Source organism: Bos indicus, chromosome 3 (assembly GCF_029378745.1).
Source record: "Bos indicus isolate NIAB-ARS_2022 breed Sahiwal x Tharparkar chromosome 3, NIAB-ARS_B.indTharparkar_mat_pri_1.0, whole genome shotgun sequence".
Taxonomy (NCBI): Eukaryota; Metazoa; Chordata; class Mammalia; order Artiodactyla; family Bovidae; genus Bos; species Bos indicus.
The window spans coordinates 1,302,294-1,325,906 of NC_091762.1; the positions used below are offsets into that span (position 1 = coordinate 1,302,294).

The 23,613-nt window shown below is 39.9% G+C and overlaps 1 protein-coding gene and 1 pseudogene across 10 annotated transcripts in view; both read right to left on the bottom strand.

The window, feature by feature from the left end:
- Positions 1 to 23,613, bottom strand: part of POU2F1 (POU class 2 homeobox 1) — a 213,091-nt gene that overhangs the window by 11,602 nt on the left and 177,876 nt on the right. For all 10 annotated transcript variants that reach the window (XR_011564792.1, XM_070782364.1, XM_070782363.1 and 7 more), the window contains 2 exons: positions 1,748 to 2,093; positions 1,138 to 1,226 (listed from right to left, as the gene is read on the bottom strand). Coding sequence is in view for 9 of the 10 variants with exons in the window: in XM_070782364.1 (XP_070638465.1) it covers positions 1,138 to 1,226; positions 1,748 to 2,093 (435 nt within the window). In the remaining variant the exon portion in view is untranslated. The remainder of the gene's footprint in view (positions 1 to 1,137; positions 1,227 to 1,747; positions 2,094 to 23,613) is intronic.
- On the bottom strand, positions 2,100 to 23,603 carry LOC139180555 (F-box/LRR-repeat protein 17 pseudogene; annotated as a pseudogene).

The window sequence follows — 23,613 nt, forward strand, 5'->3', positions numbered from 1 at the left end:
GACCAGAGACACATTGTAATGCAAGAGAAAAAGTGATTTACCACAAATCTTACTCCAAAAAGAAATCATTTTATAACAAAAGCTTTACAGATCTAACCAGGAAGCAATTTCACATATGATTTAGTCAATGAGAAAGTCAATATAATGTAAGGTAATCTAGGTGGTATTTTGGATTTGTTTGGAACTAACTGCCCACAGTATACTGTAGAGATATCATCCATGAAACACTAATCCTAAATGAAGTTTAGCAGTTTAAAAACTGTTTTTGGCTCCAAGAACTCTCATTTAAGCACGAATTATTTTAAGAAAAAATTCTGAGATTAGTATAGTGATGTCTCAAAGTGTTTCCTTGAGTCACATAACAGCAAGCATCTTCAAACATGAAGCTCAAATACTAAACAAAGCAGCCTCTTCAATATATAGAATGAGTGGACTTAGACTCATTTTAGACTGGATAGCATGCTAAGGCCAAAAGGGACACATCTGGGCTTGGGAAAGAGATGTTAAAATCCAAGAGAATCTAAGCTCTATAATGATGAGGAAATATAGATGGCAGAACCCAACAAGAATTAGAAGTACTCCTGTAGGCTGCATGCTGCCCTCCAACATTAATTTGTTACAGAGCCTTCCAGTACATGGCTCTTGAGGGTGAGGATGGGGACTGGGGAGTTTTACTTGGTTAAGCTTGCCTGGGGATGGTTCTTGGATGACTATTTAGATAAATTTAGGAAGAAATACCTCCAAGCCTATATTGTAAGAAGATAAATAGTAGCATAAAAGTGCCGGTTTCTTTTTCTGGTTTTCTGCCACACTGTGCAGCCGGCAGGATGTTAGTTCCCTGACCAGGGATGGAACCCGCGTCCCCTGTGGTGGAAGCGCAGTTTTATCCGCTGGATCGCCAGGCAAGTACCATCCTGGTTTCTTAATACACCACACTAAGCATATTTCCTATTCTTACAAACTGACACCTATATTTTTCTTACAAAGCTTTTTATAGGAACACATTCCTGGTCCTCAGGGTAGTCAGCATTATCAATTCAACTATCTCTTCATGTCACTTTCATCTCTAGCAAAGCAGACTTCCTCCATCTAAGAAAAGAAAGAGAAAGCTCAAGTAAGGGAAACAATTCTACTGACCTTGAATAGTTGCCAGTGTACTGTTGCTCATCAGAGCTGGGCTGAGAGCACCACCAAGGGTTCCCGGATTGAGACTGAGTAAGGCACCTCTGAAAGACCAGAAGAGCAGAGACATTACTACAACGCAGACACATGTGTCAATCTGACAACATACCCAAGGGGACAAGAAAAAGGAAAATACAGGTGGGAAGTATACGGGAACATGTGTTATTCTTTTTATACTCTTTACATGGTGCTTCCAAGTTACTGCTTTCCTTGATGCTCACTTATACAAAGCAAAGCACGGTTATGGTCCACACAAAATGTAAAACTTACAGTCATTTTGACTCTTTGAGTTACTCTGTTCTCTTTTTTCCAAAGCAAGAGAAAAAAATGACAGAGAATAGAATATATTTACAACTAATTCTTATTTTTTTGATGATATAAACTCTAGTCCAACCTCAATCAATGTCCCTGTGCTACTACAGAGCAACCTATTTCAAAGAGATTATGGCTTTAAAGGTTTTCTGTTTTGCATTTAAGATAGTGTTGAAAAGTATTCCCTATGAGTAACTCTAGGGATGACCTCCGAGTTGTTTCTCAGATGTAAACAGGTAAGAAAGCACCTTACCCAGCTGCAAACTGTGAGGGTGCCATCAGGCCTGGGTTTAGTCCTGCAGCAGCAGCCATGGCAGCGAGACTGGCATTTGCTGGCAACTGGGCAGCTCCTTGGAGGGCGGCAGCTGCTGCTGTTTGCAACCCTGATGCTGTCACCATCACCTGGCTGGTCCCAAGAGGAGAGGACAGAGGAGCAGAGGTGGTCTGTGTGGTGCTGGTCTCGCTGGCGCTGGACGCCTCGGAGGTGGCGGCTGAGGCGGAAGGGGAGGGGCTCAGGGCGGGGGAGGTGACCGCCGAGGGGGCCGCAGGCGCCGTGGAAATCACGGTTGCAGTGTTGTTGGCGGTGGTATCTGTAGTGCCTGAGAGAGAATCACACCGGACAGTGACCTTCTGGAACAGTTTTTGGAAGGATGGTTGCTTTATTCAGCCATACTCTAGATTCAGCTGCATCATCTACCATCCAGTAACATGTCTTTTTCTATTAAACTCGTTCAGTGTTTCTATGGAAATTAACCACAAAAACAAACATTGTAAGAACCAAAGCCATGAATCCTACTTTAAGAGGCGACAGTAATAAAGTAACCCTGAAACAGAGAACATGGCTTTTCAATTCCAATTTCCTATTAAAAAAAAAAAAAAAATCACAGAAGCTCTAACTATAGAACACAACTGCTCTGGAGAAGATAAGTATAAGAAAAAAATCCAAGCTTCCGAAAAGCATTTTCATTTAGAAATCTGCTTAGTCTCTTTAGAAAAATCAAAACAAAGTAATGAAATCAAGAAAAAGATGTATATTTTTCTAAAATAAATATTAATAACATTTACAGAAATAGTACAAAAAGAACTAAAGGCATATGTCTAGAAGTATAAAAGACTTCAGAAATGATATAAGAACTACACAAATCAAAATAAATATTTCAAACCCATAAACATATTAGAAAAAAGATCTATATAAAAACTTTCTCTGTGATAAAATCTGTCACTAAGCTATAGAATACGCTCTTCTCTATTCACAGCTGTATTAAAAATTTAGTCAGTTTTGTTCTTTTAAAACCTATGCTGAAGCCTTTTTCTGACCTGTACTAAGAACACCTAGAATTCAACTCTCATCATTTTACTGTGAAGAAACGTTTCTTTCACATATCACAGTTCAGTTCAGTTCAGTCGCTCAGTCGTGTCCGACTCTTTGCGACCCCATGATTCCCAGCACGCCAGGCCTCCCTGTCCATCACCAACTCCCGGAGTTAACTCAGACTCGCGTCCATCGAGTCAGTATTGCCATCCAGCCATCTCATCCTCTGTCGTCCCCTTCTCCTCCTGCCCCCAATCCCTCCCAGCATCAGAGTCTTTTCCAATGAGTCAACTCTTCGCATGAGGTGGCCAAAGTACTGGAGTTTCAGCTTTAGCATCATTCCCTCCAAAGAAATCCCAGGGCTGATCTCCTTCAGAATGGACTGGTTGGATCTCCTTGCAGTCCAAGGGACTCTCAAGAGTCTTCTCCAACACCACAGTTCAAAAGCATCAGTTCTTCGGTGCTCAGCTTTCTTCACAGTCCAACTCTCACATCCATACACGACCACAGGAAAAACCATAGCCTTGACTAGACAGATCTTTGTTGGCAAAGTAATGTCTCTGCTTTTGAATATGCTATCTAGGTTGGTCATAACTTTCCTTCCAAGGAGTAAGCGTCTTTAATTTCATGGCTGCAGTCACCATCTGTCATGATTTTGGAGCCTCAAAAAATAAAATCTGACACTGTTTCCCCATCTATTTCCCATGAAGTGATGGGACCGGATGCCATGATCTTCATTTTCTGAATGTTGAGCTTTAAGCCAACTTTCTCACTCTCCACTTTCACTTTCATCAAGAGGCTTTTTAGTTCCTCTTCACTTTCTGCCATAAGGGTGGTGTCATCTGCATATCTGAGGTTATTGATATTTCTCCCCGCAATCTTGATTCCAGCTTGTGCTTCTTCCAGCCCAGCGTTTCTCATGATGTACTCTGCGTATAAGTTAAATAAGCAGGGTGACAATATACAGCCTTGACGTACTCCTTTTCCTATTTGGAACCAGTCTGTTGTTCCATGTCCAGTTTTAACTGTTGCTTCCTGACCTGCATACACATTTCTCAAGAGGCAGGTCAGGTGGTCTGGTATTCCCATATCTTTCAGAATTTTCCACAGTTTATTGTGATCCACATAGTCAAAGGCTTTGGCATAGTCAATAAAACAGAAATAGATGTTTTTCTGGAACTCTCTTGCTTTTTCCATGATCCAGCGGATGTTGGCAATTTGATCTCTGGTTCCTCTGCCTTTTCTAAAACCAGCTTGAACATCTGGAAGTTCACGGTTCACGTATTGCTGAAGCCGGCTTGGAGAATTTTGAGCATTACTTTACTAGCGTGTGAGATGAGTGCAATTGTGCGGTAGTTTGAGCATTCTTTGGCATTGCCTTTCTTTGGGATTGGAATGAAAACTGACCTTTTCCAGTCCTGTGGCCACTGCTGAGTTTTCCAAATGTGCTGGCATATTGAGTGCAGCACTTTCACAGCATCATCTTTCAGGATTTGAAATAGCTCAACTGGAATTCCATCACCTCCACTAGCTTTGTTTGTAGTGATGCTTTCTAAGGCCCATTTGACTTCACATTCCAGGATGTCTGGCTCTAGGTCAGTGATCACATCATCGTGATTATCTGGGTCGTGAAGATCTTTTTTGTATAATTCTTCTGTGTATTCTTGCCACTTCTTCTTAATATCTTCTGCTTCTATTAGGTCCATACCATTTCTGTCCTTTATTGAGCCCATCTTTGCATGAAATGTTCCCTTGGTATCTCTAATTTTCTTGAAGAGATCTCTAATCTTTCCCATTCTGCTGTTTTCCTCTATTTCTTTGCATTGATTGCTGAGGAAGGCTTTCTTATCTCTTCTTGCTATTCTTTGGAACTCTGCATTCAGATGCTTTTATCTTTCCTTTTCTCCTTTGCTTTTTGCTTCTCTTCTTTTCACAGCTATTTGTAAGGCCTCCCCAGACAGCCATTTTGCTTTTTTGCAATTCTTTTCCATGGGGATGGTCTTGATCCCTGTCTCCTGTACAATGTCACGAACCTCATTCCATAGTTCATCAGGCACTCTATCTATCAGATCTAGGCCCTTAAATCTATTTCTCACTTCCACTGTATAGTCATAAGGGATTTGATTTAGGTCATACCTGAATGTTCTAGTGGTTTTCCCTATTTTCTTCAATATAAGTCTGAATTTGGTGATAAGGAGGTCATGATCTGAGCCACAGTCAGCTTCCGGTCTTGTTTTTGTTGACTGTATAGAGCTTCTCCATTTTTGGCTGCAAAGAACATAATCAGTCTGATTTCGGTGTTGACCATCTGGTGATGTCCATGTGTAGAGTCTTCTCTTGTGTTGTTGGAAGAGGGTGTTCCCAAGGCAAACTATTCAATATCACAGTAATCCAAGTCTAATCCCCAACCAGTAACACTGAAGAAGCTGAAGTTGAATGGTTCTATGAAGACCTACAAGACCTTTTAGAACTAACACCCAAAACAGATGTCGTTTTCATTATAGGGGACTCAAATGCAAAAGTAGGAAGTCAAGAAACACCTGGAGTTACAGGAAAATTTGGCCTTGAAATACGGAGTGAAGCAGGGCAAAGACTAATAGAGTTTTGCCAAGAAAATGCACTGGTCATAGCAAACATATCACAGAGCTAGGAGGAAATCAGACCCCATCTACTTCAGTACTGACTCTATTGTCCCCATTTCCTATCACGTTACACGAAAGTGCTATGCAGTCTCTGAATGATTCAGGTAAACATACCTTTCTTACTGTTAACTGAAAAGGGAGGATTTACTTACTCTTCTGCCCTTCGCAAAAATATAAGATGATTCCCTCTTCACTCGTGCTGTCCATAAGTACAAATTACATCTTTGTGGATATTATTAATCACAATATCATCATTCAGTTCTAAATCTATCAAATCAGTTTATGTCGCTGGGCTATTGAAGCTATGTTGGCTCTTATGTGTGGCAGATTCATACACTTTTCCACTTTTTGACACTCTTTTCCTAAGATGTGCACACTGTTCTGTAGGAAGGTAAATGTCTTTTCTCATTTTTCTTCTGCTGCTAGTAAATTTCAATCTTTTCTTGACCAATTTCTCACATTATCTAACTTGATTTCACTTATGGGCACTACTTTCTTTTCAAAGTTCTGAGATGAAATCGCCCATATCTTGAGGTCAAAAGCTTAAACTGACGTTTATTTCACTCTTTCTTCACTCTCCAGAGCCATTTTTAGACTACTCAGCATCACTTTCTTAAAATCCCACATGTATACAAAGAAAATCTGAATAATTTCATCAGTGAATTTAAGATAAGCTAAGGGACAAAGGCAGAGGAACCAAAGATCAAATTGCCAACATCTGCTGGATCATGGAAAAAGCAAGAGAGTTCCAGAAAAACATCTATTTCTGCTTTATTGATTATGCCAAAGCCTTTGACTATGTGGATTACAATAAACTGTGGAAAATTCTGAAAGAGATGGGAATACCAGAACACCTGATCTGCTTCTTGAGAAATTTGTATGCAGGTCAGGAAGCAACAGTTAAAACTGGACATGGACAAACAGACTGGTTCCAAATAGGAAAAGGAGTACGTCAAGGCTGTATATTGTCACCCTGCTTATTTAACTTATACGCAGAGTACATCATGAGAAACGCTGGACTGGAAGAAACACAAGCTGGAATCAAGATTGCGGGGAGAAATATCAATAACCTCAGATATGCAGATGACACCACCCTTATGGCAGAAAGTGAAGAGGAACTAAAAAGCCTCTTGATGAAAGTGAAAGTGGAGAGTGAGAAAGTTGGCTTAAAGCTCAACATTCAGAAAATGAAGATCATGGCATCCGGTCCCATCACTTCATGGGAAATAGATGGGGAAACAGTGGAAACAGTGTCAGACTTTATTTTTCTGGGTTCCAAAATCACTGCAGATGGTGACTGCAGCCATGAAATTAAAGACGCTTACTCCTTGGAAGGAAAGTTATGACCAACCTAGATAGCATACTCAAAAGCAGAGACATTACTTTGCCAACAAAGATCTGTCTAGTCAAGGCTATGGTTTTTCCTGTGGTCGTGTATGGATGTGAGAGTTGGACTGTGAAGAAGGCTGAGGGCCGAAGAATTGATGCTTTTGAACTGTGGTGTTGGAGAAGACTCTTGAGAGTCCCTTGGACTTCAAGGAGATCCAACCAGTCCATTCTGAAGGAGATCAGCCCTGGGATTTCTTTCAAAGGAATGATGCTAAAGCTGAAACTCCAGTACTTTGGCCACCTCATGCGAAGAGTTGACTCATTGGAAGAGACTCTGATGCTTGGAGGGACTGGGGGCAGGAGGAGAAGGGGACGACAGAGGATGAGATGGCTGGATGGCATCACTGACTCGATGGACGTGAGTCTGAGTGAACTCTGGGAGTTGGTGATGGAGGCCTGGCGTGCTGCGATTCATGGGGTCGCAAAGAGTTGGACACGACTCAGCGACTGATCTGATCTGAAGAGACAATGACTCCAGAAACCATTCAAAGTAGTTTTTTCTGGTTTTATCTTCAACCACTTCCCAGGTGGCACAATGGTAAAAAATGTGCCTGCCAAAGAGACGCAATCCAATAATGCCAATCTCCAATGAGACATAGGGGACTCAGGTTTGATCCCTGGGTTGAGAAGATCCCCCAGAGGAGGAAACTGCAACCTACTCCAGTATTCTTGCTTGGGAAATTCCATGGACAAAGATGGGCTACAGTCCACAGGGTCTCAAAGACCCAGATAACCGAGCAGCTAACCGTACACTCCTGCGTCCTCCAGTCACATTCTAAGTGTCTTCAACATGAATGTCCCATAAGCACTAGAGTACAATAACTTAGTAAGATCTTCAAATTATTTCTCCCAGTCAGTAAATCACATTTTAATCAACATATATCTTTTATCTATATTCTTAGCAACTCAATTACTTGGGCAATTTTGATCAGGGAATTGATGTTTGCTGAGCTTCAATGTGCTCAACAACAAAATAAGATGCCATCATCCACCTCACAAGGTTAGCAGAAAGTTACCTGCAAGCATACATAGTGTTTGGCATAACCTCTTGCTTCCCATCTCATCTTTTTTAATTAAAAAAAAATTTTTAAAAATGATTTTAGTTGGTTTAAATATTGCTCAGGTGTACAGCAAAGTAATTCAGTTATACATACGTCTGTATCTATACATACATTCCCCTCCATTCTTTTCCATTGCAGGTTACTATAGGATACTGGATATAGTTCCCTGAGCTATACAGTAAATCCCTATTGTTTATTGATTTTATATATAGTAGTTAGTATTTGTTAATCCCTATCTCTGTATTGTTATAATTTTAGTACATGCGCTGCCAAGGCAAGCACCCATCTCATCTTTTAAAAAAAATAGATTTAGAGAGATACAATTTATATGCCATAAAATTGACCCAATTTAAGTATAAAATTCAATGGTTTTTAATATATTGACAGAGTGGTACAGCCATCACCCCCATCTAGTTTATGACTGAAAAAGGTCCCTAGTACCTATCTGCAGTCACGCGTTGTTCCCACCAACAGCCTCCAGTCGTCTGCTTTTTGATCTGTAGATTTACCTTTCCCAGATACGTAATATAAATGAATCACTTGATTTGTAGTCTTTCGCATCTACCTTCCTTCAGTTAGCATGCTGTTTTCAAGGCTTATCCATGTTGTAGTAGGAATCAATACTTCCTTCTGTCTTAAAAGTATTCCACTGCAGGGACAGACCACATGACGTTTAATTCATTCACCAGTTGGTGGGTAATAGCTTGTTTCCAGTTTTTGATTATTACGAATAATGCTGCTATGATCATTGTGTTAAAGTTTTTGTGGAAATGTTTGCTGTTCTCTTGGGGGAACTATTGGGTAGAAGGTAAATTTATGATTAACTTTTAAAGACACTGCCAAAGTATCTTCCAAAGTGGCCATATCATTTTACATTTCCACCAACAATGCATGAAGATTCCAGTTTTTCCATATCTCCAAGACCTATTATTTTTGGTCTTTCTGATTATACCATTTCGTATTAAGAAGTATCTCATTATGATTTTAAACTAGCATTTCTCTGAGTAATAATGTTGAACATCTTTTCATGTGCTTATTAGTCATTCTTATATCTTTGATATAATGTATCAGTTCAGTTCAGTTGCTCAGTCCTGTCCAACTCTTTGTGAGCCCATGGACTTGCAAAGGCTTCCCTGTCTATCACCAATTCTTGGAACTTACTCAAACTCATGTCCAAGTTGGTGATGCCATCCAATCATCTCATCCTCTGTCATCCCCTTCTCTTCCCACCTTCAATCTTTCCCAGTATCAGGATTTTTTCTAAGGAGTCAGTTCTTTGCATCAGGTGGCCAAAGTACTGGAGTTTCAGCTTCAACATCAGTCCTTCCAATGTATATTCAGGACTGATATCCTTTACGATTGACTGGTTGGATCTCCTTGCAGTCCAAGGGACTCTCAAGAGTCTTCTCCAACACCACAGTTCAAAAGCATCAATTCTTCAGTGCTCAGCTTTTTTTTAAATTTTTAGACAGGTTTATTTATTCACTGCTATTAACCACTAATTAAAAGTCTAATTTAGCTCTTGCATGTTTTCAAAATGAAAGAAAAATTTAAAACTGAATACTTCAGTATTTAAAACACATATATTTATTCTTGCAGTTTATAAAATGACAATCTCTTTTTCCATATTCACACTGAAATTCTGGCCCACTGATTTAAAAATTAACATTTTATATGGTGCCAGTATTTCATTAAAATACAAATATATATACACATTTTCCTTTGTTACCTAAGTGCCAATACCGAAACCTAATTTTTACATGAATATACATCTGAAACAGTTAACCCTAACTTTATGTTGCTATTCTAAAACAGTTTGATTTATTGTAACAGTTTTTTAAGTTCTCTAATAGTGTTAAAGCCACTTAGACAAGATTTCAGCAAAATCTTATTTTTCTTTTAAACTGATGACAGAATTGGCTTTATCCTTCTGACATACAGACTAAATTCCCAATTTACAGCTACATAAATCCAAAATCACTGCAGATGGTGACTGCAGCCATGAAATTAAAAGACGCTTACTCCTTGGAAGAAAAATTATGACTAACCTAGATAGCATATTGAAAAGCAGAGACATTACTTTGCCAACAAAGGTCCGTCTAGTCAAGGCTTGGTTTTTCCAGTGGTCATGTATGGATGTGAGAGTTGGACTGTGAAGAAAGCTGAGCACCGAAGAACTGATGCTTTTGAACTGTGGTGTTAGAGAAGACTGTTGAGAGTCCCTTGGACTGCAAGGAGATCCAACCAGTCCATTCTGAAGGAGATCAGCCCTGGGATTTCTTTGGAGGGAATGATGCTAAAGCTGAAACTCCAGTACTTTGGCCACCTCATGCGAAGAGTTGACTCATTGGAAAAGACTGATGCTGGGAGGGATTGGAGGCAGGAGGAGAAGGGGACGACAGAGGATGAGATGGCTGGATGGCATCACTGACTCGATGGACGTGAGTCTGAGTGAACTCTGGGAGTTGGTGATGGACAGGGAGGCCTGGCGTGCTGCGATTCATGGGGTCGCAAAGAGTCGGACAGGACTGAGCGACTGAACTGAACTGGACTACAGGGAGATCCAACCAGTCCATTCTGAAGGAGAACAGCCCTGAGATTTCTTTGGAAGGAATGACGCTAAAGCTGAAACTCCAGCACTTTGGCCACCTCATGTGAAGAGTTGACTCATTGGAAAAGACTCTGATGCTGGGAGGGATTGGGGGCAGGAGGAGAAGGGGACGACAGAGGATGAGATGGCTGGATGGCATCACTGTGCCAATGGACGTGAGTCTGAGTGAACTTCGGGAGCTGGTGATGGACAGGGGGGCCTGGCGTGCTGCGATTCATGGGGTCGCAAAGAGTTGGACACGACTGAGTGACTGAACTGAACTGAATTTAAAGCTCCGTAAGCAAATCCACCATTTCTACTTCCCTTGTAAAAGTGAGGTTCTTACCCTCTGCCCAAGATACCATTAAGGTATACTTTGTGCATAAACAGAAATGTTTCAAATTGGTTTTCTTCATATGTGTACAAGCAGGTTTAAATAACAGAAATATGCACTAGAAAACAAAGGCATACTTAATTTTTAGAGCCAGAAAAATGTTTAAGTTACAATATAAACATTACTGGAAAAGGAAAATAAAACCAGCAGGTGGGCTCATTTCTACATAATCCTTCCTTTGTAAGATAAATAGTCCCTACAAGTACACTTAGTGGGTTTTACTTTTTAATAGATAAAATGAATATCTATACTTTGAAATGCAAAAAAATATAAGAATTAAAATTTAAGGCCAAGTCTGCCCCTATTCATGATTGGCTGCTTGTCTAGTAAGACCTGGGTCCCTAGGTATGTTATCCGCTCTCCAGGAGCTGATTGAAGCAGTGCATGTGAAATTCGGAAGGATCCAGGAGGAACTAAATAGCGTGGAAGACAATAATACGGTATGATGTCAGTCGAGAATTTGTTTTCCTGCATGTATATTCTTCGTAATTTCAGACAGCCCTTAGCTATGACGATCATGGCTTCATCTGAGATCTTGTAACACTGGCCGAAACGATATCTTTGAGTTCTCTGCATTTCGACCCCAGCTGTTTTGAGTCCTTCATCAGTCAGTTTGTCCTGGTTGCTTACATGAACTTTCTGAAGTAAAGGACAGTGAGAGGCAACTGCAATAATAGAGGTGTCAGAAAGCTGTTTACACCTGTAAGCTGTATACCTATGAAGTCCAGGACATTTAAATGCTAGAACACATACGCCAGTATCAGACATACTGCGACAATCAGAAATGCTGATTTCAATTATATTTTGACTTCTTGGTGCAATTTTTTCCAATAATTCATCAGTGACCTGCTGACAACTACTAAGATCCAGCTGCTTCCAAAACTGGAAATCTAAACAAAGGTCACCACGCGAGTACTTGCAAACCAATGATGCAGAAAGGCAACATTCATCCAGAGATAAATTGGAAAATATCTTGAGCAGGATGGAGGGCGGGAGCTGGTTGATATCTGGGGCGTCGGGGGGCAGCTCCCTGTGGCAGTTGCCCAGCAGCTCTGGGCCCTCCGGACAGTGGGCGTCGTCGCCCCCCACTCAGTCCGAGTCCCTGCCAGCCTCCGCGGGGGCCCCTCCTGGGGCGGAGGGGGAGCGCAGGGCTGCTTACAGAGGGTGCAGGCGGGGACCCCGGCCCCCTTCCGCTTGTGCACCATCTCAGGGGGCATGGGGGGCTTGGCCAGCGGTGCCCGGAAGGGCTGAGAGGTGGTGGGCAGCGCAGGCAGGCCCACGGGCTCCGCATGGGCCCACAGGAGGTTCTGGGCCGGCTGCTCCCGGGCAGCGGCAGAGGCTGGCCCCCTCATCTTTCTTTATAGTCCAAATCTCACATTCATACATGACTACTGAAAAAACCATAGCTTTGACTAGACGGACCTTTGTTGACAAAGTAATGACTCTGCTTTTTAATATGCTGTCTAGGTTGGTCATAACTTTTCTTGCAAGGAGCAAGCATCTTTTAATTTCATGGCTGCGGTCACCATCTGCAGTGATTTTGGAGCCCCCCAAAATAAAATCTGTCACTGTTACCACTGTTTCCCCATCTATTTGCCATGAAGTGGCGGGACCAGAAGCCATGATCTTCGTTTTCTGAATATTGAGTTTTAAGCCAACTTTTTCACTCTCTTCTTTCACTTTCATCAAGAGGCTCTTTAGTTCTTCTTTGCTTTCTGCCATAAGTGTGGTGTTATCTGCATATCTGAGGTTATTGATATTTCTCCTGGCAATCTTGATTCCAGCTTGTGCTTCATCTAGTCTAGCATTTCTCATGATGTACTCTGCATTTAAGTTAAATAAGCAGGGTGACAAAGATACAGCTTTGATGTACTCCTTCCCCCATTTGGAACCAGTCTGTTGTTCCATGTCCGGTTCTAACTCTTGCTTCTTGACCTGCATACAGATTTCTCAGGAGGCAGGTCAGGTGGCCTGGTATTCCCATCTTGTGAAGAATTTTCCACAGTTTGTTATGATCCACACAGTCAAAAGCTTTGGTGTAGTCAGTAAAGCAGTAGTAGATGTTTTTCTGGAACTCTCTTGCTTCTTTGATGATCCAGTGGATGTTGGCAATTTGATCTCTGGTTCCTCTGCCTTTTCTAAGCCCAGCTTGAATATCTGGAAGTTCATGGTTCATGTACTGTTGAAGCCTGGCTTGGAGAATTTTGAGCATTACTTTGCTAGCATGTGAGATGAGTGCAATTGTGCAGTTGTTTGAGCATTCTTTGGCACTACCTTTCTTTGGGATTGGAATGAAAACTTTTCCAGTCCTGTGGCCACTGCTGAGTTTTCCAGATTTGCTGGCATATTGAGTGCAGCACTTTCATAGCATCATCTTTTAGGGTTTGAAATAGCTCAACTGGAATTCCATCACCTCCACCAACTTTGTTCAGGGTGATGCTTCCTAAGGCCCACGTGACTTCACATTCTGGATGTCTGGTTCTAGGTCAGTAATCACACCATTGTGGCTATATGGGTCGTAAAGATCTTTTTTGTATAGTTCTTCTGTGTATTCTTACCACCTCTTCTTTATCTCTTCTGCTTCTGTTAGGTCCATACCATTTCTGTCCTTTATAATGTATATTATATATAATGTATATTAGATGTAATGTTATTATATATTAAAATCTTTGGCCCCTTTAAAAAACCAAGTTACTTATATTCTTATTATTGAGTTTTAAAAATTTATTTATCTATGTGTTTAGGCTGCACTGAGTTTTGTTCCTTTGCGTGGGCTTTCTCTAGCTGCAGCAAGTGGATGCTACTGCTCCTTGAGGTGCACAGGCGGCAGGAGCTGCGGCTGAGTTCGGCAGGCTTACTGCGGTGGCCTCTCTCGTTGCAGAGCACAGGCTGTGGTGCACAAGCTTCAGTAGTTGTGGCTCCTGGGCTATTAAGAGTGAGGGCTCTGTAGTTGTGGCACACAGGCTTCGTTGCTCTGAGGCATGTGGGATCTTCCTAGACCAGGGCTTGAACCCATGTCCCTTGCAATGATTCTTATACATTGCACCAGGAAAGATAGTCCCTTACTATTGAGTTCTAGGATTCTTTTTTTTTTTGCTGAGTGAACTCCCTGGGAATTTTATACATATAGGATGATGAAGAAAAAAAGACAGTTTTAACTTCTCCCCTTTCAAACTGGATGTTTAAAATTATTTTCCATTGTTAAGCTGGCTATAACTAGACTCATTAGAAATCTGTCAGAGCAAACATTCTTCCTTTGTTCCCAATGTCAGGGGGGAAAGCATTCAGTCCTTCCCATTTAGTATGCTGTTAGCTGTAGGTTTTTCAGTTGATGCTCTTTATCAGCTTAGGAAGCCTTCTTCTATTCCAGATTTTTTTAATCATGAATGGGTGTTGGATTTTGTCAAATGCTTTTTCTGTATCTGGTAAGATGATCATGAGAATTTGGTCTTCTATTACTATGGTGTGTTACATTAATTTATGTTCAATTATTAAGCCAACTTTTTATTCCTGGGATAACTCCTTGGTCATGTATAATCTATTTTATATGTTGCTAGATTTGACTTGTTAAGATTTTGTTGAGGGCTTCTGTGTACATTTTCATGAGTGATATGGGTTTATAATCTTTTTCTTATGATATCTTTGTTTGGCTTTAATAGCAAGGTAATACTGGCTTCATACAATGAGTTGTTCCACGTCTATCTTCTGGAGGAGACTGCTCAAGAGTAACTCTTACTTCTTGCTCAAATTTCTGATAGAATTCACTGTTACAGCCATCTGAGTTTAGGCATTTCTTTTTGGTTCATTTACTTATTTTAGGTCTTTTAAAGGTTTTCTATTTCTTGTTGAGTCAGTTTTGGTATTTCGTGTCTTCCTCAAAATTTGTCCATTTCATCTGAGTCACCTAATTTTTGGGGCCATAAGTTGTTTATAATATTTTGGTATGCTGCATAATGCAGCAATTCTACTCCTAAATATATACCCTAGAGAAATGAAAACATATAACCAGTAAAACTTGTAAATGCATACTCATATCAACAGTATGGAAAATGGCTCCAAACTGTAAGTAACTCAAATGACCATCAACTCGTATAATAAACAGAATATGGTATATCCATACAATGAAATACCACTCAATCATTAAAAGGAATGAAGTTCCAATATTACTCTGCAACATGGATAAACCTTGGAAATATCCTAAATGGAAGAAGCAAGACGCAGAAGGTCATGTATTATACGACTCCATTTACATTTGTCTGAGACAGGCAGATCCACAGAGACGGAGCAGACGAGTAACCGCCATGGTACTGGAGGAGTGAGCAGGGAGAGACTGATAATAGCTGTGGGGCTGCACGTGGTTTATTATGAAACGTTACTTCGGAATAAGAATTTGAGGCAGAGCATGTTTAGTTGAGATTATTAAGGGCTGTGGAATTTTTACAAGTTCTTAAGACACATAAGAATAGGTATCTTCCTGGAGCAGTACAGTCATGATCATTCATCTTCTATTCTAGAAAAGTTTACCAGAAATGTTGAATTTAACTCAGGAACACAATGAAAAGAAGTTAAATTAACCAATCATGAGGACTCCAAGGAGAAAATCTTTAGAAAGAAAGTAGAGTGTATTAGATAAACTATAAGATATTGAATGACTTTCATAAATAATATGAGTGAAAGAATATGCTACTTTCATCAACAGAAAAAAAGAAAGGCTGTATAAAAATTTCAGAGCAAAAGAGGCTATAATAAGAAAGTTATGGTCCAAACAGGAATAAAACTAAAACAGGACATGACGTTGAGCTGACAAGAGGAAGAAAACAAAATCCATTTGACATCCGACTCTTGTAATCTTCTCTTTCAAGGAGCAGGGTTTAAGTGCTGTAAAATTACATTTTTTTTTTTTTTTACCCTATCATGGTCTGGCCTTGAACAATATTTATGCAAATTTAATACTATTGTGGGCTTCCCTGCTGGCTCAGTTGTAAAGAATCCACCTGCAATGCAGTAGAGGTGGGTTCGATCCCTGGGTTGAGAAGATCTCTTGGAAAGGGAAATGGCAACCCATTCCAGTATTTTTACCTGGGAAATCCCATGGACACAGGTGCCTGGTGGGCTACACAGTCCATAGGATTGCAAATAGCCAGAAAAGATTGAGCGACTAAACCATCCCAATGCTATCATGCTCACTTTCTATTGCTATTTAACAAAGTACTACAAACTTGGCAACATAAAACACACATTTACTATCATAGTTTCTGTGGGTCAGGCGTGCAAGCACAGCCTAGCTGGTCCTCTGCAAGGCCACAATAAAGGTACCAGCCAAACTGTTTCATTCTGTTGGCATAACTGGCAAAGAGTATGTTGCCAAGCTCACCTGGGTTGTTGGAAAAAATCATTTGGCAGAATTTGCTTGCTACTCTAGACTAAATGCCCAGCTTCTTTCTGGCTGTTGGCTGAAGGTCAACCTCAAAGTTAGAGGTCACCCCCAGTTACCTGACTGGTGAGGTGGGTCTCTGAAGTAAGTCTGCTAACAAGACAGAGTCACAGAAGCATGAACACTACAAGACAGACACCGTGGTGGGGGCTCACCTTAGACTTTGTCTGTCAGAGTTATAAATTCTGATTGTTTATTTAATATTTTGCCTTTGACAATAAGAGTAATGATAGCAAACTTACCCTTATACCATAATAAGAAGAGAGAAACATATGAGAAATGTTTTAAATATGAGAAGATAAGCAGCACAGGGCTGTGATCCCTGAAGAAAGAGAAACAAATGATGTGGGCCCTTTATTTGGGAGCACTTCTATCTGTTTCTTTCTGGCAGCACTGGGTCTTCACTGCTTTGCACAGGTTTTCTCCAGCTGTGGTGAGTGGGGGCTACTCTTCGTTGCGGTGCGTGGGCTTCTCATTGTGGTGGTTTCTCTTGCTGTGAGCACAGGCTCTAGGCACAAGGGCTTTAGGAGCTGCAGAATGCAGGCTCAGTAGCTGCTGCACACGGGTTTAGTTGCTCTGCACTGGCAGGTGGATTCTTAACCATTGTGCCACCGGGGAAGTCCCTGGGAAGTGCTTGGGGAGGAAACTAAGTAGAGCACAGAAATTTCACTGATTCAAGGAGACGAAAACTATGGCTGATGCCAAAATGGCTGGAGTTTGCAGGAAAGAGTAGTGGAAAGGAAGAAACTACATAGAAATGTACAACGGGGTTTCCTAGAATCCTTAGTTAAATACAAAATTACACATGCACAGAGAAACACTATGAGTCTAAGCAGGGGTGGCTATAAGCTGAATGACCCTTGGAATTCATGCAAGACAAGGAGATACTCCTTGTCTAACTACACAGAGAGGAGACACTATTGAGTTGGGCATTCATTAGAGACCCCAGAAGGGTCAAAGCTGAAACTACTGAAGGCTGCTTTAGGCCAATCTAGTAAAGCTTAAAAAATAAGTCTTAAAAGGGTCAAGCTAATCTGTAGTAATCTATCTGCCTGCCAAAACCAACTCAGAAACTCTTTAAAAGAAGACATCAAAATCCTGATGTATAATCCCCATCTCTTAAGTACATGTAGATCTGTGAATATGATGCGAGATGCAATAACTATTCCTTTAACTGGATAATATCATATGACAAGGATGAGAGGACTGATTACCTTATATTTATAAGATTCTCTGTATTAGCTGACTGGATAGAGATTTTCATGTTGTTTTTGAAGAAGCTGCCATGTTTAAGGTCATGGAGCTAGGACTTGGGGTTAGCCTGTGGGATTTGACTGATCTAGCTGACAGCCAGCAAAAAAAAAAAAAAAAAAAAAGGGCAGGGTGGGGGGACTTCAGTCCTATAACCATATGGATCGAATTCTGAAAACTAATGAACTTGGAAGATCTTGGTCGTCATACGAGGTCACAGCCCCAGCCAACATCTTGACTTCAGCCTGGTAAATCCCTGAGCAGAGGACTTAGCTCTAATCTATGCCTAAACTTCCAACCTACACGTGGGATAGTAAATGAGTATTGATTTAGGCCACTAAGTTTTAGTAATTGTTATGCACCAACATAAAACTAATATGGTTGGAAAGAAGACAACAATGTCTATTCTTACCACTTCCCTCAGCTGGAATTGATCAACTGATGTGAAACAAAACCAATGTCACTGTTATAAAAGATGAAAAATGACTCTTAAGTATATGAAATGATGTCCAACTTTACATGATTAAAAAACTGAAATTTAAAGTACTCTGAGAGAACTTCCCCAGTGGTCAGCAGTTAAGAATCCACCTGCCAATGTGGTGGATGTGGGTGCTATCCCTGGTCCAAGAAGATCCCACAGGCCACAGGGGCAACCGAGTCCTCGTACCACAACTACTGAGCCTGCGCAGTACAGCACCCTTGAACTGCAACTGCTGAGCCCCAAAGCGGCAACTACTGAAGCCATGCGCTCCAGAGCCTGTGCCTTGCTACAATGAGAAGTCCATATAGCGCAACTAGAGATAGCCCATGCACAGCCACGAAGACCTAGCACAGCCAAAAATAAAAAAAATAAAGGTACACTGAGACAGATATAATTTATCACATATCAGACTGGCAAAAATTAAAAAGTGCATAGGCTATGGGGAAGCTGGCCCTCTCATGTATTATTCAGTTCAGTTCAGTTCAGTCGCTCAGTCGTGTCTGATTCTTTGCGACCCCATGAATCGCAGCACACCAGGCCTCCCTGTCCATCACCAACTCCCGGAGTTCACCCAAACTCATGTGCATCGAGTCGGTGATGCCATCCAGCCTCTCATCCTCTGTTGTCCCCTTCTCCTCCTGCCCCCAATCCCTTCCAGCATCAAGGTCTTCTCCAATGAGTCAACTCTTCGCATGTATTATTAGTGGGAATGAAAATAAGTACACTCCTTTTGGAAGGCAATTTGATAGTATCCAACAAAACTACATAGATACTTTTTGACTCAGCAATTCTACTTTTTGAAATTTACCCTCAAGACACACTTCCAACAGTACAAAAATATTTATCCACAAGGTTACTCCTGCAGCATGGTCAATAATTAAAAAATATTGGAAACAAATTCAATGTCCATACAACAGGAAAGGAGTTAAAATAAAATGTAGTATATCCACATAATGGAGTCAAAGTTAGTTAAAATGAAAGTTAGGTCTCTCAGTAGTGCCCGACTCTCTGTGACCCCATGGACTATAGCCCACCAGGCTCCTCCGTCCATGGGATTCTCTGAGCAAGAATACTGGAGTGGGTTGCCATTTCCTTCTCCAGGGGATCTTCCCGACCCAGGGATTGAACCCAGGTCTCCCGCATTGCAGGCAGATGCTTTAACCTCTGAGCCACCAAGGAAGCTCCACATGAGGGAGTATCCTACAACAATAAAACAAGATAATGAAGATTTCCATGAACTAATGTGGAGTGATTTTCAGAATGTCTGTTAAGCAAAAAAAGGTCACCTAAGTATGCAGGAATGGCACAAGTGGGAATGGGATAGAAAGGATACAGAGAATTATGATAGAAAGGAATGACATTTTTCCAAGGAGAACTTAATATCGCATAGTCTTTAAAAAAATCACAAGGATGGAAGGAAAAACACTAATACTTAATATGAACAAAAAATAAACTAAATGGAATTTCAAATGAATAACGTAAATACACTGAAGGGTATATAAGAAGAACTAACACAGATAACTTTTGAACACAGTATTTGGACATCATGTCTTTAGGCTTAAGACAAGAACTCTAAACTGAACTGAATTAGTCGGTCTTTTCAGAGGCATGGGTTAGCAATTTTGAAATACCTTTCTTTTCACTAAAGGACTGTGCAATTAAGTAATTTGTAATTGTTGATAATGGGAGCCAGGTTACTTGTCACTGAGAAGGGAGTTAAAATATGGAAAGAGATTAGGATAGAAAAGAATGAACGAGAGGATACTGGATTGGAACTGGAGATCTCAGTATGAACTTGGGGATTTTAAGGAGGCTGATTGTAGGCCAGAGGCAGAGAAACTTTAAGATGAGGCTGAACATCATGTGTGCCAAAAAAATCAGGAAGTACTCAAAGAATGCTAGGGACACATCAAAAGGGCACAGAAGCCACTTTGAAGTAGTTCCCTTTGGCTAAATCTGGAAAATCTGAATACTAAAATAAAAAGTGATTGTAACCTATTGAATACAGAAAGAATTTCTGAGTCCACACTGATAAAGATAGATAAATAGGGGAAAAGGAAAAGTTCATCCTTAGAGTTGAAAGCCAACTAATAAATGTAAAAGAAATGATGAAACTATATGAGAGTCAGAATAACATAGATTCAGGCAAAAATCATCAATGGACACTAGTGTATAAACATTTGAGGAGCAGGATATTTGCAGTCTCAAACTCCTCATAAGATACTAACTGTAAAGAGTAAAATAACTCTAGAATGTTACTACATTAACAATATACAATAACTTATACAATGAAAAAATCTGGCAGATATCACCTTAATGAAATTATCAAAGTTAATAACATTGGGACTAACCAACAGCACACGTCTCCGCATAAGGCACAAAACGGACTCAACACCACTTCTGTGGGGTTCCTGGCCGAAGTACATCATCTGAATCTAATCATGATAAAACATTTGCTACTGCTGCTAAGTCGTGTCAGTCGTGTCCGACTCTGTGCGACCCGAGACAGCAGCCCACGAGGCCCCCCCCCGTCCCTGGGATTCTCCAGGCAAGAACACTGGAGTGGGTTGCCATTTCCTTCTCCAATGCATGAAAGTGAAAAGAAAGTGAAGTCGCTCAGTCATGTCCGACTCTTTGCGACCCCATGGACTGCAGCCTTCCAGGCTCCTCTGTCCGTGGGATTTTCCAGGCAAGAGTACTGGAGTGGGGTGCCATCGCCTTCTCCGGATAAAACATTTAGGTAAACCCAAATTAAGGGACATTCTACAAAATAACTAGCTATACTCTTCAAAAATATCAATGCCACAAAACACAAAGATTCAAATTGTCCCAAATTAAACGAAACTAAAAGACACAGCAACTGAATGCAATACATGATCTTAGATTTTCTTTTGCTGTAAGCAACATTACTGATTCAACTGGCAAAATCTGAATGTGAGTTATTTACTAGATAATAGTAATTGAGTCAATGTTAATAACCTGATGTTCTATAACTACTCTGGTTATATATAGAATTTCTTGCTTATTAAAAAGATATATAGTTAAGTGTTAGGGGTAAAGGGGGCATATCTGTAATTTGCTCTTAAAAACAGTTCAGAAAAAAACCACATACACAAACACAGGAAGAGAAACACACAGATCAGGGAAAAGGAAGAGAGGAAGCAAATACGGTAAAATTTTAATATTTGGAAAATGTAAGGAAGAGATTTGGGATTTCTTGAGACGATTCTTTTAACTTTTCTATACCTCTGAAATGGTATTAAAAACATTAAAGAAAAAGCTGTATGCACAAAGGTGTTCATTATAGTATTCATAATAGTGAAAACTTCATTCATTTAATAATTACTGGGCATCTTACACTCTAGGTGGTGTGCTGGACATGAGAAATACAGTAGTGAACAAGCAAGGCTGGTTATGTGGCTTAGAGCCTTGAGGAGTTTCCTGGGATTTAATATTTGCAGGGCTCAAACTGGGAAAGTTGGCTTCCCTCTGTAGAACTTAACCATGATGTCAGCATATAGAAATGTTTATGAAATTACAGTACAATCATTTGATATTACGGCAAATCAAAACTAGAAAAGTAAAGATTATAGAAACAGAGGAAGATGTTAAAAGATATTAAGTTTAAAAAAAGAGCAGCAGACACTGTAAATACTATTAGAATTGTACATCTATGCACACATAAAAAAAGATATAAAAACAGCACTCACAGTGGCTTTGTCTTTCCAATCTGAATTTCCCATGTTAAAAATTTTAATGATTAAAGAAAAATTTCATTCCAAAAGTTACTAACATTTCAGAAAATTGTCATAATTAAATGTACATAAATGGGCCAAGAAATTGAGTTTAAGAGAATTTGATTAGTCAGTTAAGATCACCAAAATTTTTTAAATTTCCAGCTAGTTTTGAGTATGTTTATCTTCTTAAAATTACCTTTTGCTTCAGGTTTGTGCCATTTAATGCGCCATTTTATGAAATCTGCAAAGCTACTTGTTCTTAATGTCTGAACTATTATGATTTTTTTTTTTTAACAATAGAGAGGTATCTTTAAACCTAATGTCATATGACTTATAATTTGTTTGGAAGGTAAACTACACAATTTACCAGTTAATGCAGTTAGGGCAGACAGTAACTGCCGCAGAGGCAGGAATTCCATGTTCCTGGTGACCATCACAACAGCAACCAATCACAACAGTTTGCTTATGAAGCTAAGGTGCTGAATACTATACACTCTGGAACAGAAGCTTTTAATTTACCTCTAAGACATCCAGAAATGGCAAGCCTTAGTAAGGTGAGAGCTGATGAGGTTTGTCATTTATAAACCTCCTTGTATTTTACTAAAAACTGAGTATGTCTATTTTGTGAGAGGAAAAGTTTATAGCTTTCACCAAATTTTCAAAGAGGTCAAAGGCCCAAAAGTTAGCAAAGGTACTGCTCTGAATTAACAATATTATGAAATTTTCTAACTTAGAAATTTAATAACTACATAAAACCATTTAATCCAATTTTGTCACTTAAAATATGAGTGGAAAAAAAAAATCAAATTTCCCAACTCCAGGTTAAATTTAAGCTTGATTATGAAAGATCATAAATCTATCCAATGGTTACTAGCATATATATCAACCTGGTGAATAATTAGAGAATGTCTTCTGCAATATGTATCACTAAAAAAATTCTGATGACAATACTAATTTATTTTAGATGTATCTGGAAAATCTGCCATTTAAACAGAAAATATTTATTCATTTTTACCATGAATGTGTCAAACACTAAGCTAGGCACTGACATTTCAAAAATGACAGACCTTCTGAGATGTACAAAGTCTACTGGAAAAGAAAGAAGTACAAAAATTGTTTATAATATAGGCAGGTGGAAATAATTTCCTGGAGAAGCTAAACAATATATATCCAAGAAGAAATGATATTTAAGCTGGAGTAGTTTCATCTCTAACAGAAAGATGTGAAGGCTGGGATGGACGTTTTACACTGTGGGGATGTTTACAAAAGGTACAGAGGATCTTTTCCTGTGTTTTGAGGATAGGATCGAGAAAAGATGAGTGGAAGATAAGGTCCAGACAGTAAATGGTTTATAAATTCATGGTGAATTTGGATGTTTTCCTGAATGCAAAAAGCTGAAGCTATTAAGCATTTTTAAGGGGAGGAGAAGTTAATTGGAAAAAAAGTAACTCTGGGCCTTCCCTGGTGGCCCAGTGGTTAAGACTTGGCGCTTCCACTGCAGGTTCAATCCCTAGATGGGAAACTAAGATCCTGCTGCGTGGCATGGCCAAAAAAACAAAAAGGTAACGCTGAGGAGCAATGTAAAAGACAAAGTAATGTGGGAAAGAAAAAAAGATAAAATCTTTATGTGAAAGCATTCTTTCTGGAAAAACGTATTATGCCTGATACTTTTTTAGGAGTTCAGGTTTTGACATACAACTTTTTTTTAAAAAAAGCAATATATATTTTTAGTTAAATCCTTAGTTTACAATTTAATGGCAGATTCTCACAGAAACTTATCATGGGCCTCCTATTTGCCTAACAGCTGCACAGCCTGCTTGCTGCTTAC